This window comes from Neocloeon triangulifer, unplaced genomic scaffold, assembly GCF_031216515.1.
Source record: "Neocloeon triangulifer isolate White Clay Creek 2 clone unplaced genomic scaffold, ASM3121651v1 ptg000012l, whole genome shotgun sequence".
In the NCBI taxonomy this organism is placed as follows: Eukaryota; Metazoa; Arthropoda; class Insecta; order Ephemeroptera; family Baetidae; genus Neocloeon; species Neocloeon triangulifer.
In genome coordinates, this window is record NW_026775554.1 from 200,835 (window position 1) to 218,754 (window position 17,920).

General features: G+C 37.1%; 2 protein-coding genes across 4 annotated transcripts; both read right to left on the reverse strand.

Annotated features, from left to right (window-relative positions):
• Nucleotides 1–152: 152 nt before the first annotated feature.
• Nucleotides 153–8,169, reverse strand: LOC132197892 (uncharacterized). Of its 2 annotated transcripts, XM_059621489.1 has the most exons (4): nt 7,528–8,169; nt 5,901–7,189; nt 4,638–4,734; nt 153–4,578 (listed from the first exon to the last, which is right to left on the reverse strand). In XM_059621489.1, exons 2-4 carry the CDS (start codon nt 6,123–6,125, stop codon nt 551–553), a joined length of 4,350 nt encoding a protein of 1,449 aa, XP_059477472.1. In that variant the 5' UTR covers nt 6,126–7,189; nt 7,528–8,169; the 3' UTR covers nt 153–550. The 2 variants fall into 2 exon arrangements, with proteins under 2 accessions (XP_059477472.1, XP_059477471.1); XM_059621488.1 differs by having other exon boundaries at nt 5,901–8,169.
• A 4,075-nt stretch (nt 8,170–12,244) lies between these two features.
• Nucleotides 12,245–15,521, reverse strand: LOC132197895 (caspase-3-like). 2 transcript variants are annotated; one of them, XM_059621493.1, is made up of 9 exons: nt 14,524–15,521; nt 13,973–14,180; nt 13,835–13,913; nt 13,579–13,787; nt 13,345–13,526; nt 13,138–13,285; nt 12,860–13,076; nt 12,595–12,800; nt 12,245–12,538 (listed from the first exon to the last, which is right to left on the reverse strand). In XM_059621493.1, the coding sequence occupies exons 2-9, from the start codon at nt 14,019–14,021 to the stop codon at nt 12,450–12,452; spliced, it is 1,179 nt and encodes a 392-aa protein (XP_059477476.1). In that variant the 5' UTR covers nt 14,022–14,180; nt 14,524–15,521; the 3' UTR covers nt 12,245–12,449. The 2 variants fall into 2 exon arrangements, with proteins under 2 accessions (XP_059477476.1, XP_059477477.1); XM_059621494.1 differs by lacking the exons at nt 12,245–12,538; nt 12,595–12,800 and having other exon boundaries at nt 12,860–12,968; nt 13,040–13,076.
• Between the last annotated feature and the right edge of the window lie 2,399 nt (nt 15,522–17,920).

Genomic DNA, 17,920 nt, shown 5'->3' on the forward strand with positions numbered 1-17,920 from the left:
TAAATGAGGAATATTAATTAAATTGTTTATAAAATTGATAATTAATCAACAGAAAATCTGTTTTCATACTTGATGAAATTATATGGTATATCGTTTTTTAAAAGAAAAAAATTTCAAAGTAAAAAGGTATTATTATTTCTAAATTATTTATTAATATAAAAATTAAACAGGTGCACAAACTTTCCTTTTCTTTATTTTTAGGAGCAAAATTCATAGCAATAAAAATTTCACGACAGATTGAAACCATCATCATAAGAAATTAAAAATGTAACAATCGGCCAGATAAAAAATTATTTGAATGCTAGATTAATAATTAATTTTTATGATCAGCATTCAAACACTTTTCCTTCTGGTATAAATTTGATAAAGTTAAAAAGAAAAAAATGGCAATAAAACAATTAATCAATTGTTTTAATTGAAAAAAAAAAATACAAACTTAAGCTGCTATTTTTCATGGACCGAATCAGAACGGATCTTAAATTTACTTATTAATATTTACGTTTGAACTAAAAAACCATTTAAATATTTTTCTTAAATTGGATAGCACAGATTAATTATACCATTCATTTTTATTGAAACAAATATTGTTGTATCTGCTAATAAAATGTTGGCTTGCCACTTGCATTGCAGTTTTTCCGTCTACATCTAGCTCTGAGGCATCAACGCCGGCACTGACGAGCCACTCGTATCTTTCTTTCGGTCTCAGCCCGCTCTCGTTTTTGGCCACAAGATGCAGCGCGGTTTCATTTCTATTTGTCTTCTTCTTAAGAAGACAACTAGGGCTATTCAGAAGCAAATATTCAAACATTTCAACAGCACTTAATTTCCCAGTTTTTGAATCATGGATATAAGAAGCGGCATAATGGAAGACGTTCCAGCCCTCGTCGTCCACGGCGTCTACCTCAGCACCCGCTTCTTCCACGAGCCATTTGCATTTCTCCAATAAGTCGTTTTTCACAGCTAAAAGCAGCACTGTTTGGTTTCTGTTGGTCTTCTTTTTTACGAGATGTGGATTTTTCCGGTGTAAATATTTGATTAAACGGAGATCGTAGCTGGTGTTATATGTATCGAAGTGCATCACGTTCCAGCCATCGTCGTCCTCGGCATCCACCTCAAGGCCTATTTCCTCCGAGAGCCACTCGCATACCTGCAAGTTGCCACGTTCCGCAGCTAAGTGCAGCATCGTTTGGTTTTTCTTCGTCTTCTGCCTTATCACATCCGGATTTTTCTCATGGAAGTATTTGATGAAATCAAGCCGGTAAGTGGTATTGTAAGAAGCGTAGTGCACAGCGTTCCAGCGCTCAGCGTCCAATGCGTCCACTGCAAGGCCTATTTCGTCCACGAGCCACTGACACACACTTAGCTTTTCATTTCGCGCTACCAAATGCAAGACTGTTTGGTGTCTGTTTGTTCTCTTGTGGATCAGTTGCGGATTTTTCTCGTGCAAATATTTTAAGAGTTGAAGATCCACGTTCGAATGGACTGCAGCGTGGTGTATAACATTGCAGCTCTCGTCGTCCACCGCATCCACCTCGAGGCCAACCTCATCAAGAAGCCATTGACACAACTTCATGTTGCCACTTCCCGCCGCATAATGCAGCACCGTTTTATTGCTTGCCGTTTTTTGACTGACGAGTTCTTTATCAAGATTATGCACGAACTTCATATATTTCAGAGTCCTCCCGTGGTGATCCTTATTGTTGGCAATAAAATGCATAATTTTCTCGCCACTCTCGGTCACCGATTGAAGCAGGCTTGGCTGAGTTTCAAGGATGAAACGCATCTTCTCTTCACTCTCATTGCAAAACCATCCTGCCATGTCCGTATCGTGCATTGCAAAATGAAGAACATTCCATCCTCTGTGGTCCACATCTCCTAATTCCAGGCCCTGCTGGCTAGCTAGCCATTCAAAGTCGGTCACACCTATGTGATTGCTTTTAGCAGCAAAGTGCAGCACCGTTTCTCCTTTCTTGGTTCTTTGTTTAACACACTCGGGGATGGTCTCGCTTAACAAGCTTATTATCATATTCAAATCCCTTTTCCCTCGGTCGTCATTCTCGGCCATGTTCGCCCTGGTGAAGTAGTGGAATGCATTCCATCCGCGATCGTCAGCAGCTTCCACATCAACTCCATTTTCTATTAGCCATTTGCAAATTTCGAATCTTTCGAAATGAAATCTTTCCAATACCATGTGAAGCAAAGTTTTGTCACCATCACTTTTGCGTTTGATCATCTCCGAATTATAAGTGTGCAGTGTATCAAGAACAGATATGATTTGCTGGATTCCAGGGCAGATAATTATTTCCTCAATGAATTCAAAATCTGGTGGATAGAAATCTTTAGAGCCTTTAAATCCAAATATGGTGTGGCACAAAACATCACATTGCGATTCGGTCATTGATTCGATCAGATTCGGATCTTTTTCAAGGAAGTATTTCACTAAACCATGATGCCCGTATTGGGCTGCACAGTGAAGAGCATTGCACCCCATGGCGGCGTGATCATATATGTCGAAGCCGCAACGTTCCACCAGCCAGCGGCACAGAACTTCCACTTCCTCGGGATATCTATTCCACTGAATTACTTCATACAAGGCTCTGTTGCTGATGTCAAAGTCTGCCATTTTATTGTTGACGAATCTGTCATGCACAGCCATAGCTGCTTCAACATTTTTGCTTTCAAGGGCAACGGTAAAAATTTCTGCCGCTAACTTCGGAAGCGTCTCTTCTTTGGTCTTCAGGAGAGCACTCGCTGTATATTGGTCTAAATCTTGAAATTCATATAGGTCGGTAGTGTGAGCACCGTGGTCTATCAGATGCTCAACGCACTCGGCGCTACAATGACGGACGGCAAGTTCCAGATGCGCGCCCATAAATTCTTCAGTATGTTCGGTGTACTCTTTTTCTAGCACCAGCTTTAACACCTCATGATTATTCCACTTAATTCCTAAACGAACTGCTTTGTACAGTCTTTTTTTATCTCGCTGCGCTAAGAGTTTCAGATTTTCAACTTTCTCCTCTAATTTTAAAAGGAGACTGGCAAAATTTTTTTCAATTGCATTAATCAGCATTTTTGCAGCGGTATCTTCCGGCCATTTAAACTTTGAAAAGGCACCTTTTTCTAATATTTCCACCGCAAATATTTCACTATATTCGCTGGCTTTTTCCATGATGTAGTCAATATCCGAGTACATAAAATTTAGCTTACTGCTCTCAACAAGAGAAACAAGTCTGGAACTAGCATACGAAAATGCACCGAGTCGTTCGTCCCAAATGATTTTGAAAAGAATTTGTCTTGTTAGAGTCTCATTCAAATGTTTTTCCAGCACAGCGAACACCTTCGAAGATTGCTTTTCAATTGAAATTCTCAGATCAACGAACTTGCGGACTCCACGGAATTCGTCTCTAAATATATCAAAAGGCATTTCAAGGTCATCAAAAAGACAATCAATGAAGTATGTGGCTGCGAAAAATTCCGCAAACGTTTGATGTACGAATCGGACATGTCCATTGGTGATTGTTGCAAGTCCATTGTTGATATTTTTTAATTTGGTTGCAGTGGTGCCGGTGCTAAGAAAATCAGCAGAAATCCCCTTCAGGTCCTTGAATATAGAATCACGAGCTTTTTCGTACGCAAGTGTGCCTTCTTTGAACAATGTCAGTGTAAGGCGCAATTGTTGATCCACAACGTTTTCGTAAATATCGTACAAGTCGAATTTTTCTATTACAGCAGAATCGTCAAGTTCCGCGATCATTTTTAGATGGAGCGGGCTTTTTAGTACGTCCTCGTGACCATTTCTTTCGTATAATTTAATCTTTAGCTTACAATCATGAAAAGATTTTTGGGACAAAATCATCAAAAATCTTATTTGCTCAGTATCGCTTAATGGGCAGATTTTAATCCTTCTTATATCTACTTTTTGGTCCACATGTTGAAGAATAGCATCTTCTTCATGTTGTCTCGTGGAAACCCAGATTGTCACTTCCTGTTTCAAAGCTTCAGCAAATATCTTCAGCACTTCAGCTCCGTAATTTTTGCTAATTTCATCAAAGCCATCAAACATCAAAACAATCTTCTTAGTGTCGATTAGATTTTGAATGTCTTCTTCTAGGTTGCCGCTCACGTGGGCAACGATAGAAGCAAGGGACGGTTCTGTCTGTCTCTTACTTTTGGCTGCATGGAAAAGGTGGGAGACGCGGACGAGGAAAATTAGATAAACCTTTACATCGCTGTTTACGGCTCTTTGCATTCTAAATAAGATTTCCCGGAACATAGTCGTCTTCCCAGATCCCGGGGCAGACGTCAGCAACCACATGCTAGTTCTATAGATGAATCTGGCTCGGCTGATTATAGATTCAAACCTCTCCGTATTTCCATCCAATTCGAAATGTGGGTGGAAGAAGTTTTGCTCCAGGTCTGGGAAACTGAGCAAGTGCGCTAAGGTAGAAACTATCGTCACTGTGTTTCCTGAATCGTCATTTGATGTCGTCAGCAATTCTCCTACAAGTTCCTGCAAACTGCTCTGCTTGTCTTTGAGTTTTTGATTCTCGAAGACTTTGATGAATTGCTCAAGAAAATCTAAAAATAAAAATGAAATAAGTTTTTTATTTCTTTTTGTTTCAATCTGAATTACGCACGTGAGCTTCTATTTCGAAGAACGACAACAAACCAACCATTGTGATTAGTTGCTCCGAGAACTCTCTGACTTTTAATCCGTGGCGTTATTCTTCTTGTCTAAGTATTAATATTATGGTCAAAAAAGGATATTTTAGGGTTGCTTTTCGTCAAATTTGGATTTTGTTATTAATTTTTGCACAAGAACGGGCGGAAAAACGAACAGCGTGGTTAAAATCAAGATTAGATCCAATCAGCGCAGATGAGATTTGAGATCATTTTAATTTTCACGGACAATTAACCAAGATTTTAAAATGCTGCTTTTAGGCAAGTTGTAGCCAAAAACTTGCTCTTTCTTTTTGGCATTTTAATAAAATCTACAAATTCTTTCTCTAAAACATGGATTAAGTTTAAATTTTTTTCTGTCATTGCTACTCGATTTAACATTAATTCATCAGTCCATGACTAAACGTTATCTTTTAAAAGCCCGGCTGGCAAGAAATTACATTCGAAATACTCGGACAAGTCCTTGTTTTTAAAAACTGCGCTAAAAGTCTTTGACTTTGATCTTTTAGCTACTTTTTGTTAACGGCTGAGAATTTTGTTTCAAATTTATTTATAGACTAATTGAACGAATGGATAATCGATTGGAAAAATCTTTTAAAATATTCCCTTGTATAAAAATATTGAGGGCGATCCAAAAGGCTAACTTGGCCCAGGCTAAATTAGCCTGGCCCGGGATACTTTAACCCGCCATTGAATTTTGCTGGAGGGCTATGTTAGCCCGGGGCTAAGTTAACTTAACCTAGGCCAGGTTAGGCTTTTGGATCGCCCTCATGAATTCTATATTTATTTCTTTACTTAAATAATATATATAAAAAATTCCCATTTTATTTATTTCAAAAAGAAAGAGCTTGTCTTGGACTAAAACTTAAATTGCTATTAACATTTTAATTCTAAAAAATTAGATTTTCAAATAGTACTTCTCTTAGCTCTCAAGTGTACGTGAAAATTTAAAAATTTCAATGAAAGTGCCTTGCTTTATTTATCAAAATTTCATTCACTTTTCATTAATTATTCATTTACTTTCACGGCCTCCTGCGACCCTAGTCAGAATCAACAAAATCCGCAGTTAACAATCTCACTTTTTTATTGTTTGCAGCGATGGGGCAGGTCACATGAGGAAGTGCCAGAACTGGATTTTGAAACGCCAATATATTGATTTTGCCCACAATTTTTCCGCCTCTTTTTTAATAAAATAAAAATTAGAAAAAAACCGCTTATACCGTCGGTTGTTGATCAGTTGCCACGCAGTTTTGATCGATTAGAAACAGAAGCTTCGGTTTTCCAATCCAGTCATCATTTTGCACGCCGAGTAGTCCGTGAGTTAACTCGCCGAGCGTCCTTCGCTCTTTTTCACCCACACTTATGCAAATTTGGCCTTCCATCTCTCTGATCTCAGCAAAAAAGAATGCAGAAAAACAGCCATACTTGTACCGCCCTGTGCGCATGAGTCGTGTATTTTCGGCATATTATACGTATATTATACGCATAATTTTGGTATAGCCTAGATGGTGTATAGACGTATATTACACGTCTAAAATGTCCGTCTAATATACGTGTAATATGCGCATAGGCCTACACCGTGTACGCTAAACGCTTTTTATGCGGCTTTTATACCTCTTTATATTTTCGCGTTCTTTTTATATTTCTATTAATTATTTCAGCAGGTATTTTCGTAATTATCATTGAAAGTCAAATTTATAGCAATATTCGTTTTATTTAAATAGCTCTCACGTAAATTCCATATATCACAAAAATTTCCAAGTATTAACACAGAAAGTAATTTAACATAAACAGTTCCATACCATTAAAGAACAAAATACATCGAAGATCGAAGAACAAATTAAAGAGTTAGATGGTTAATTAAAATTTTTGCAATATAAATTTGAGATATTTTTAACACTATATTTTCCATTAACTCCATGCAAAAAGTACAGAGATTTCTTAAATTATCCCCACTAAATCAGGTACGATACTACTTTTATTTTTAGTAACTAAAGCAGTACCGAATACAACATTTTTGAATTAAAAGATTTTTTTAAGTATTACATTACCTACAAATAACTAAGTGGAAGACTGCATAATAAAGGAATACACTATTTAATTTAAGCCCCCCCAAAAAAAAGAGTTCATAAATTAAACAAAACCAGCAGCACACATTTAATGAATGGTATATCATTCCTTCCTCTCTTTTTTGAAGGGAAAATTAAAAATATTAATTAGTTCAAAAGAAGCTCAAGCGTCATTAAAAAAGCGACGGCTAGGCCAGATCATGACAATTTTTTCATGAATAGCGTGCTCACTTTGGAGGTTCAAATAGTATCTGATTGAACATCACTTAAATTATGGAAGTCAATAAAATAATTTTCAAAATTGTCTTCGTTATAGAGTTTTCAGAATTGTATATCTTCTTATTGCCCCGTCTTCATTTTTCTGCTCTGCCTTGGCGCTGACTGGCTGTTGGCAAGTATGTCTATTTCAGTGGCATCACCATTGCAATCTTGCTGTTTCTCTATAATGAAAAAAAAATCTTATTAAAGAGTGCAAAATTTGAATATTGTCAATATATTATTTTTTTTAAATCCGTGTTTCATTGCGGAAGCTTTTAATTTAATTTGAGTATAGTTAAAAGTAATTAATTAATAAATTCCCTTTTTCTCTCTCCATTCATCACTTTTAAATTTACTCATATCAAATTCACAAATAACTTAATTTTTATTTTTTTTTTTTAAATTTCAACATTTTCTTTGAACTAAATTAACAGATATTAGATTTACTAAACCGCAATCCACAATTAATAGTTATTTATATTGCCAATGTGTTTATTGACATTTTTTAATATTCTTTTACCTCAGATATATTTGTTGTCCATTTAACTCTGACGAGAATAATGGTACGCAGCTCATCGTCCATATTTCTTGATCTGAAAACATTTAAAAAGATTAGTTTAAGGCCATTTTTGTCAGATAATTTATTCTTTAAATTTTTTTCAAATAACATAATTATCTAAAAGTTATATTCAAATTACAACTGTTTTAGTCTACTTTTCTTTTTCTCTTTTAATTATACTCGTAAATTCTAAAGCTATTTGCCGCACTGTTTTTGCCGACGCTCAAAAATAGAGCAGCAGCAAGTTAGAAGTCAGGGTAGGCAATACTGCGAGGGCGGAGCATAGGGTAGGTAGGATCTAGGATGCTTGAAAAAGTTTAAGGAATCTCCGCCATCGAGGGGATGCGCTGGTGTGCCGGAGTTGAAGGAGGCACATTCTTAATAAATTCAAGAATAAAATTGTTATTGCTAATTAAGTGCCGATTGGTTACTTTTTTGGAATTAGATTTTGTGAATATTGGAAAATATATTGATTTGATGCAAAAATTTATATATGAAAAAAGTTAGACAAAAAAGACAAAAATAAATAATTTACTAATGAAAGCTATGCGCGCTGCTTTATTCACAAATATTTTTTTTTAAATTAATTTTGACAATATTCAACAATAAATCAAAACTCAACAGTTTCGCCTCAAAAATAAACAGTAAAACTTATAGCCTAAAACTGAAATTTAATCGTAAGCAAAATTGAAAGCATTGAATTTGAATTAAATTTCATATAAAGAGAAAACATAATTATTTAACATACAGAAACGAGTCTGTAAGGCTATATATCTGAATCTTGAGATTTCAATAAAGTAGATAAAGGCAGATATATATGTAGAACGAAAAGTATTAATTACCTTTGAAATTAAAATTCCATTTGATGAGCTCAAAAAACACGCAGTGATTTCTTGAACGTCCTCACAAGTGTGTTGTTGGTTTGTTTGTGCTGCTGCTGCTGCGTGATGCGCTGCTCTGTGCGGTTTTGCTATAGTTGACCACTTGGCAACTGCCAGGAAGAACCTTTTCCACCCCCTCTTTGATACAGCAACTCCAAAATTTTACATCCCCATTGTAGGACACGGTGGCCGCGAGCAAGCGGAGCAAACAATCGGCCTGCAAGCGAGGAGGGAGAGATTTCAAAGGGTATTTTTCAACGACTGATGCTTTTTCTCCCAAACAAACAAGAACATATTTCACGAGAGTTTGGTCGCCTGCTTGCTCGCTCGCTGTTTCTATATTATTCATTTTTTTATTTTATTTATTAAATTGATTTATTTTTTCTATTTTTATTTTAAATTCTTTTGGAGTACTGTGCTAAAAACAAAACTGTGCTTATTTTAGAATGTACCATTTAAAGTCAATGTCAAAACCTTTTGCACAATACATTACACTTTGCATTGCACTTTACACACCTGGCACCTTTATTTTAGTCAGTGGGTCTCAACGCGCTGCTGACCGTTCTGGCTGGCGCCTGACCGTGCTGCTCATTTGGCACTATTAGCGCCGCGAATGAGTAAATTATTTTGCTCCTGGAACGCTAGACTTCCCCTGCTTTTCGAATAAAATTTGAAATTATGAATGGATTGGAATTTTTGAAAAATGATTTCAGGAATGGAATCGGCAAAAACAATTTGTTTTTATAAGAAATTTTGAATTCAGTTCTAGCAATCAGATTATAGCAAAATAATTTTTAAGAATTTATTAAATAATTATTATCATTCATAATTAATTTTTATTTTCTTTGTTACATTATTTTACTAAAATTTAATAAATTCCTTTGCTTAGGCGTGGTGCCGTTACTAAATTAAATAAGCAACAATACGTCCTTTGAAGGATTAGCAATTTTTTTTTTAATAGTTACGCGATGGTTGTATTAAATTAAAAAAAATTAATGATGAAGGAGAATAAAAAATTAATAGTATGTGAGAAATTCATTTAAAAATTTAATAAAAATTTTAACTTATTTTTTATATAAACGACAGTAATAATATGAGCAGATCATGCTACAAATGTCAATCAAAGTTTGTTGAGCTCCAATTTTTTGCCGATCCTAAATCTGAAATCATTTTCATATAGTTCCAGCCCGTTCATAATTTTTAAAATTTGAGGGGAAGAAGTTCAAAGGAGATCAATCGCCCTAAGTGCGGAGTCATTTACTAAATCGCGGCTCTAATAAGCCAAATGAGTAGCGCTGTCAATACGGCGCGAGTACGTTTTTTTTTTTGAGACAGAAATATGTGACTGTTAAATTATGAAAATTTTTAAATAGGCGGTGAGGGAAAAACCATGATTTTTAATCAAATTATGCAAATTTGACCAATATAAAAATAGTTTAAGAGCAGCTCGAGAGAAAGAGAATGAAAAGCACCTGTGAAATGTATGTAACAATAATAATAATAACACCCTATCAATGGGGGGAGACACATAGTGCTCTTTGTCGCGCGCGCCTGTCTCGCAGCATAACAGTAAAAACAGTCTGCGCCACTTTAAAATTCTAAATCGTTTAAATTCAATAACTTTACTTCTAGAAATCGGAATTTAATTTGGTCAACGCCACTGGAATCCTTGAAAGAAGGCGCTTCCAAAGATGCTAAATTTAAATAATTTTATTTTTGGGGTCATCAGGGCAGAGGTGTGACCCAGGTCAAATTTCCATTCCAAAATACTTTCTTGCAATGGCCCACAAAATTTCTAGCTAAAATATGTTTAAATGAAGTCTGTCCGATTGTTAGGAGCATTGCAGTTTCACTCGATAATTTAAAAGAATCATCACGTTTTTCCACCTTTTAAATTTGTTATCTCAATTTCTATTAACACTGGCGCCATGAGCGATTCAGAACTTTTTGCCCATTAGTTGAGGAAGCAGGCCTTCAAATTTCAAGAATGTATTCAGTTATTTAATGTATTTAATTCACAAATATATTACAAAATGTGCCACATCTCCTTTCAATTTACAGAAGCACAAAATTTGATTGAGGAAAATTTTGCACTGACTCATTTTCTGATAAAATTTTCATCCATCTAATTTCTCATTGCAATATTAACCGAGATAATTAAACCGAAGCAACAAAAAACTCGGCAGAGTGCGTGTTTTGCGTGTCTCCTGAAGGCGCCTCATACCTTGCTGCTAGTGTGCAGAGAGATTGAAGGCTTCGTTTTGATAATGGATTTCATTTTTTCGTAGAAATGTTGCTAATGGGAATAATGACTTGATTTTTGCTTTATTTAAGACTTTTTGTTAATGCTTTTGATTTCTTCCTCAACATATTTTTTGTAGGATGAGTATTTAGTTCTTAAAATAACAAATACTAAATTTTTAAATTAAAAAATTTAATAATTTAACATTTTAATGTCTGTAAATTTATCAATTTTTTAAACTTCAACAATATTTTAAATTTTTTGATTCTGTTTTTTCAACATGCAGTTCTTTCTGAAATCGCATTATTTCATTATATATTTTTTTAATTATTTAAATTTTGTAATATATTTTTAAATCACAAAATACTAAGTTAAAATATTTAAATTACGGAGCAAAATTCTATAATTTATCATCCAATTTTTAAGTAGCTATAACAAAACGTATCTGGAATAAACATTTCTATCCTAAAACAAACAAAAAACAAAAATTCCTCCGCACGTATTTATTATTTTGTGGTCTGCAAGCTAATTCCCGCCACGAAAAGGGAGATTTGTCTAAGTTCCGAAACGAAAGAAGAGCGCAAACGCGGCTGAATTGTACAGCAGCGAGCCTGACCGAGCCGCTCCGAGCTCGGAAACCTCCGAGCACTCTGCTGGCTGCGGAACCGAGTCCTTTTCTGCCGCCCCGTTTGAGATCCAATAAAAACTCATTAATAGGTGCAGGATTTTTACAAAGAACGCGAAAAATTAACTATATTTTGCTAAAAATATTTACATACTTTTTTTTTGCCAAAGTTTGTAAGTTATTTTAACTTTATAAATATCTTCAGCTGAGAAAATTTTTCAAAATTCACACAGCTATACAATTTAATTTATAATTAAATGCTTTGTGTTTTTATTTCTAGTAGCTGGCGGTGGCACACTTGAAAAGCGCGAGCCAGGTTGTTTGTCACTTGGAGATTTCTCTCTAGCACAATAACCTTTTTCCTCCCCTTACACATACATGCGCTTCAATGAACCCCCTCGCAACAAAAGGAGCAGCAGATTTTTCTCTTGTTGTTGGGCACGGTTGGGCCACATTATTTCCTAAACTAAAAACTGCCATCTGTGTAACTAACCTAAAAATATTTAACCGATTGCAGCACCCCCTGGAAACCTAACTGATATTTTTACAGAAGGGTGTATTTTATGATGTCTCAAAGCACCCTAAAAGTATGCAACCTATATGCAGCAATGTATAAGAAATTGCATACATGCCGTTTTGTTTTAGGTTAAATATTTAAACCAGTTTTCACTTGAATTAAAATTTTAAAAACAACAAATATAAGAATGTTTATACTTTAAGTCTAGAAAATGTCTTAAAAAATCCAAATATAGCTAAAACAAGATATAAAACAGGATTTTCCCTCCAAGTCCAAAAGTATCTTATAACTACTAACATTAATAATGGTATTATTGTAATAATTGAGAAAACTAATATTTATGATTGATTAATGTGGCGTAAATATGGTTGGAATTTTTTGACCTGCTGAAAATTGAAATTTAAAACAATCAATTTTAAAAAAAGGACTAAAAAATTATTTTTATTTGTGCTACCCGGGTACATAAAACACTTAAATTAAAAGAAATAAGAATTTTAATTTGATTTGAATGAAATATTTAGTGCACGTATTTACTGTACGAATATTATACGCATATCTTTAAGGTGTAAAAACCGCATATTATGCGTGCAGACCTAGCGCGCTAGAGCTATACCTCTTTTAAACGTCTTCTACACGCGTGTAAAAGAGGGGTAGCGCTACACCGTGTAGGAATACACCGACCATGTTGACAGGGCGTGAAACATTTTCTGAAAAATTTCAATATTTTTTATAATTTCCACTTATTAAATTTTCAAAACCTTACCTTGTTTGCCCAAGTAATGGTCTACCGTATTAATGTCCGATATAACAGTTTCAAAACTGAGATTTCTAACCAAAGCATTTTCTAGATTTTTAATGTATTTATTATTTGCGTCTCCTTGATGAAATATGATGGCACGTCTTCTCCTAAGAACGGAGTTTGACTTTTCATTCCACCAATCAAAGTGAATCGAATTCTCCTGATTGCTTCTGCAAAAAAAAATTTATCTATTTTCTATGAATCCTCGAGAGTCTGAAAATAAACTCACAAATCAAGGGGAAGGAAACAAAATTTTTTATCACAAGTAAACAAATGGAATTCCGGCGTCTGTCCGCTTGAGCTTTCAGCAGTTTCTTGGTGAACTCTGTTCAGCGTTCCTGTCAAAAATTTCAAAACGCTCTCGTTTTCCGTCATTTCGTTCAACTGCTCGCACAAAAATTTTACCAACCAAGTGCCTGAATCGGAATCCCTGTTTGACATTGTGGCTGTTGAGAAAGAAAATAAAAATGTAAATTGCAAATTTATTGAGCTGGAAAAACATTTTACTTTCAACAGTGGAATAGAGAACGAAAAGGTTGCGTATCTTTGTTTCAATGGAAATTCTGCCAAAGTTTTGTTTTTTCGTAACATTATTTTGTAGCTTCAGTTTAGATCGGGAGTGAAGAAATGTATCTTCTGTTCGACCTCTGCAGGGCTGAGGGCAAAAAATCAGAAATCATATTTTTTTCAAGCGATAATATTTTTTATATTTACTCCAAGGATCACGAATTTGAGGCATTTTGGAAACAAATTTCCGATGGAGTCGATGACTTCTTTGGTGGTGAAGGTTTCGTATTTGTTTGTTTGTGAGCTGCGATCAAGGGTGTCCGTGAAAATGATTCCGTTTTCAGCTCCGTGAGACAGAATTATCAAAAAGAACAAATCCGGCTCCAAATCTGCCAATTATTCCAATAAAAAATTTGATCGGTATTTTTTGGAAAATCTCACCGTCCGATTCGAAGAGCCTTTTAATTTTGTGTCCGTCTTCGAGCAAATCAATGAGGTCCTCCCTTGTCGGCGACAACCTCTCACGGAATCTGCATTTCCTGTTTGTTTCAAAAGCCTCCCTCAGGTTTTGAACGTCCTTATCGTCGCCCGGCCGTGGCCAGTCGTCTTTGCCCTCCTTGAAGTCAAAGTGCACGACCAGCACCAACACGCTTCGGGTACATGTTTTGAAAATATATTCAAATAAAAAATAAATTACTTGTCCGCTTTTTCTTGCGTGCCTTCTTCCGTTTCAAAATATCCCAATTTAGCCGGTTCATTATTTGGATAGGGACTGCCTGTATTGGAAACAAATAATGCTTCAAATTATTTTTCGAGAAATGGAAAGAAATCAAACCTTTTTTAATCACGTTATCCATCATTGCTGTTACGTCACGGCCATTCATTTTGCTACAATTTGGCCGTTTTTTTTTCGATTTGTTTACGGCATATATGAAGACTGATATTGCAAAATATATTAAAATTTTTCCTCACACTTCAATAATTAATATCCTTTCGCTCTACGAGAGCAAGGTCTGCTCTGCTAATTTTGTTTGTCACCGAATCTGGAAGAAAGACCAAAAGTTAGATAAGATATGGGAGTGGAATGCGAATTACAAGTGGCTGGGGTGGGGGGGAGAGACTTTGAACATAAGCGGCCTTGATAAATAGTGGATCTAAAATCTTCCTCAAACGCCCTTTGTATTTTTTATATATTTTTTCCACTAATATGAATCGCAATCACCAAAAAGAAGTGCAATCAAATTGAAATCTTGAAAATTCGACACACATACACACAATAAAAGCGGCTCTAAACGGCCCATCTAGTGGGCCATTTAGACCCGCTCTCTTCTGTGCAGTGAGGAAAATGTATTTGGTCGTGATTTAAATAGAGTATACTTATCATACTTTATTGCATGTACTGATGAGGAAATAGCGGCAATGATGACTGAATTGTGAATAAAAAACTAGCTCTCTTTATCTACGTACGTGAAAAGACGAATTGTGCGATGTTTTTATTATCTTATTTTAAGATAACATAACAAGTAACATATTTGATGTTTTGACAGACAGGGTCATATCTCTAATGCAATTTGTACTTTGACGTGAGATAAGGCAATTGAGGTTCAATTTTCATTTAAGCAACATATTAATTATGCTACAAAGGTGAATAATGAGTAAAAACTTTTATTTCGGGATATTTTTTTATGAAAAAATAGCTGTGCGTATTATTCAGTATTAAACCAACACGTGTTTATTAAATTTTCACAAAATTAAAATATAATCTTTCAGAAAGAATATATATTTTTTTTCAAATTGTGATTCCATTTTGGCGACTCGAATCTGAATAAATAACTTTTAAGTTAGAAAACCAATTCAAGCGAGGCCTTTAACAACTTGGAGAAGAGTTCTTCAATTTTAGAAACTTCTGGACTCCATCCGGAAGACAATCGCAGATGAACGCGGCTGCAAGGAAATCAGTAAACGATTGATGAACGAAATGAAGTTCATTGTAGATCGCCAAAATGTCTTCATCGACTTCGGGGTCGATGGCGGTGCCGAGAAAATTGGCAGATAATTTTTTCATGTCATTGAAACTTTTATCTAGAAATACTTTGTAATCGTAAGCATCTGGGTTTAGGTCCGTCATGAGTATAGGCAATGCTTTTTTTACGATATTTTCGTAAACTTCGTACAAGCTCAGTTTGTTTTCCGTATCAGAGCCACTAATTTCGACAATGATTTTCAAAAGAAGTGGATTGCCCATGAGTTCAGCCAACCCTTTTTCCCTGTAGATTTCAACTAGCTCTTTGCAATCATTCTTGAATCGTGGCAACGGCCTGTTCCACCAACGACTCAGAACTAAGAGAATAACTTGATTGAACGCGGGTCTCCTCCTTTGTTCAATCGTATTCTCTCAGTCTCTCTTTTCTGCAATTTCCTTCTTCTCCACTCAACTTCTTACTTTTCTTCTCTTAAACTATTTCTCTCTCTCTACTCTACCTAATCTTAAACTAAATCCCACGGGAAACTCCAACTCACGAACGAAAACCGCAAAGAATTACAATTTAAACTGAACCTCTATTTATTCTACTTGCTAACTTCACGGTACTTTACACTTGAAACGGCCAACAGCGCCTCTACCGGCAAAGGGAGGAAGGGAAACAAACTAACTCGATGGGAGGAATCGGGCCTCGGTTACCGCCGCCGCCGACAGGGCGCGCTCGGTTCACCGGTTTACACAAAACTCGCAACTTCCACTAATCTGACAAAAATATGCAAATTAGCGGCGTAAACAATTCAACCGCTAATTATTCCGACAATTTCCACGCAAAACTAAACAATTTCGGGACTTACAACTCAAAAATCGGCGGGGTTCAGCACCACGTGCGGCCGACGTAACTTCTCAAACCGGGCAAAATTAACTAAAAATCCAATAAACTCACCAAATAAACGCCTAACCAACACCAGACCAACTCAGGGAACAATTCACACTACCAGAGAACTCGCAAATCTAGGCCGAAATTCGTCCGAAACCCGTCGGCAGCCAAGAGCTCGCGGCGCGCAGCTCTTGCTCCTTCAGCGTCTCAGCACGAACTCTCTCGCTCAACTGCCCAGCGCCAATGAGAGAACGCATCGGTCTGCTTCTACTCGCTTCCAGAAGGTTCCGGCCAATCAGATCGCGAGTTCTCAAATCGGGCCTTATATGGTCATTTTCTCCGGGGATTATCCAAACATGGACGGCGGAGATGAGAGAAAACGACAAAATGGGTTTAAATGACTTGAGCGGGCAATTAAACTCAAACCTGATGACTTATTCGGGTCGGGACTGGGACGAGTTGGCCGGCGGCGAATAAAAAGTGAGTCTATTTGCTTTCTTTCTTCTTTCCGGCGACAGCAAAAACACGAGGCGGTTTGTTTACTTTCTGATCGTTCCAATGTTGACCGGTAGATGGCCACGATCCGCCACTCACCGAGAAACCTCGGCGGACAATCGCGGGCTATTCAAGCGGGCTCTCTCTGGTTCATGCCCCCCAAGTTTTTGTCATATGTCTCGAAGAAACATTTGGCAAAAACTTACTAAAGGAGCTTAGGGCGAGGGAATCGGGTGGATGATGACTTGGATGAATGTAAGGACGACACTCAGCCAATCTCGGGTCAGCCAGGCAGAATGTGCGCAAGGGCAGCTTATCTGGTGGTTCTGAGGGAGGAATCATGTAAGGGGTAGCCCTGCTTGAACGCCTGTCAGACGACTTTCGCAGCCTGACCGCCCTGGATCCCACGTAGGTGTCCGATTGTCTCAGGACACATGGAGCAGTTTGGTTGTCATCAGCCTTGTCTTCTTTCAGAGTGATGTCCGGTCCATGCGGCTCATCCAAGATGTTGCACCTGGTGTTGAAGAGTGTCTTCTGCAGGGCAGGCTCCTTGGCGCGTACAGTTGTTGTCACTTGTGGCAGCAGGCCAAAACCAGAACCAGCATCAGCGTCTGCTAGCTTCGCAAAACGTCTCACTTCTGTGTAGTCGTGCTGTAATGAGGCTTCTGTTCCAATGGTCAGCATCTCGTCCTTCACACAATCCTCTAGCGCTAGCTGGTGGTCCTCGTTGATGATTGTGCACGTCTCCGGCTCATAAAACAGGTCACTCAGTCCTAGGTTGACTTCAAGGTCAGATCCAGGTCCCACATCTATGCTTCCTATCTGCGCCAGTACAGGGTCATCTCCAGGTTCGGGGTCCTTTTCTGGCTCACAGTCATCATTAGGGGGATTGGAGTTCAATTTTTTAATCAGCTGGTTCAGCTGATAATAGGACAATTGTAGGTACAGGGAGGGCTCTTCCTTCCTGAAATAGGCTTGGGGTGTTGGAAACAGTTCCGTTTCACACCTGGGAACATTGGCGGTGTGTTGAGGGGATAAAGAGAGCAATTGATTAGCATCTGAAACATGTTGGTCATGAAGTGGAGGCTGAAGATCCTCATTCACTGCCAAAGAGCTGGAAACTTTGCCGTCTGACTGCTCACCTATACTAACTGCTGCTAACGGCCCCCCATCCTGTGGGTGCTGAGAAAGCTCGGCAACACCTTTCGGAAAATCTTCAGGACTCGCCAGTTCTTGTTGTGTTGATGTCAAAAGGTCACCACTAGAAATACTCTCTGAAGACGTTACTGCTCGGTCATGGACACCAACAGTGTTCTGCGCTCTTTGTGCATGAAGATCAATGTGTGCACCATGAGCATCACTGTTCGAACCTGGGTTGAAAGGAATACCACAATTGGCAACATTGTCAACAGGAGCACTATGAGCACCAA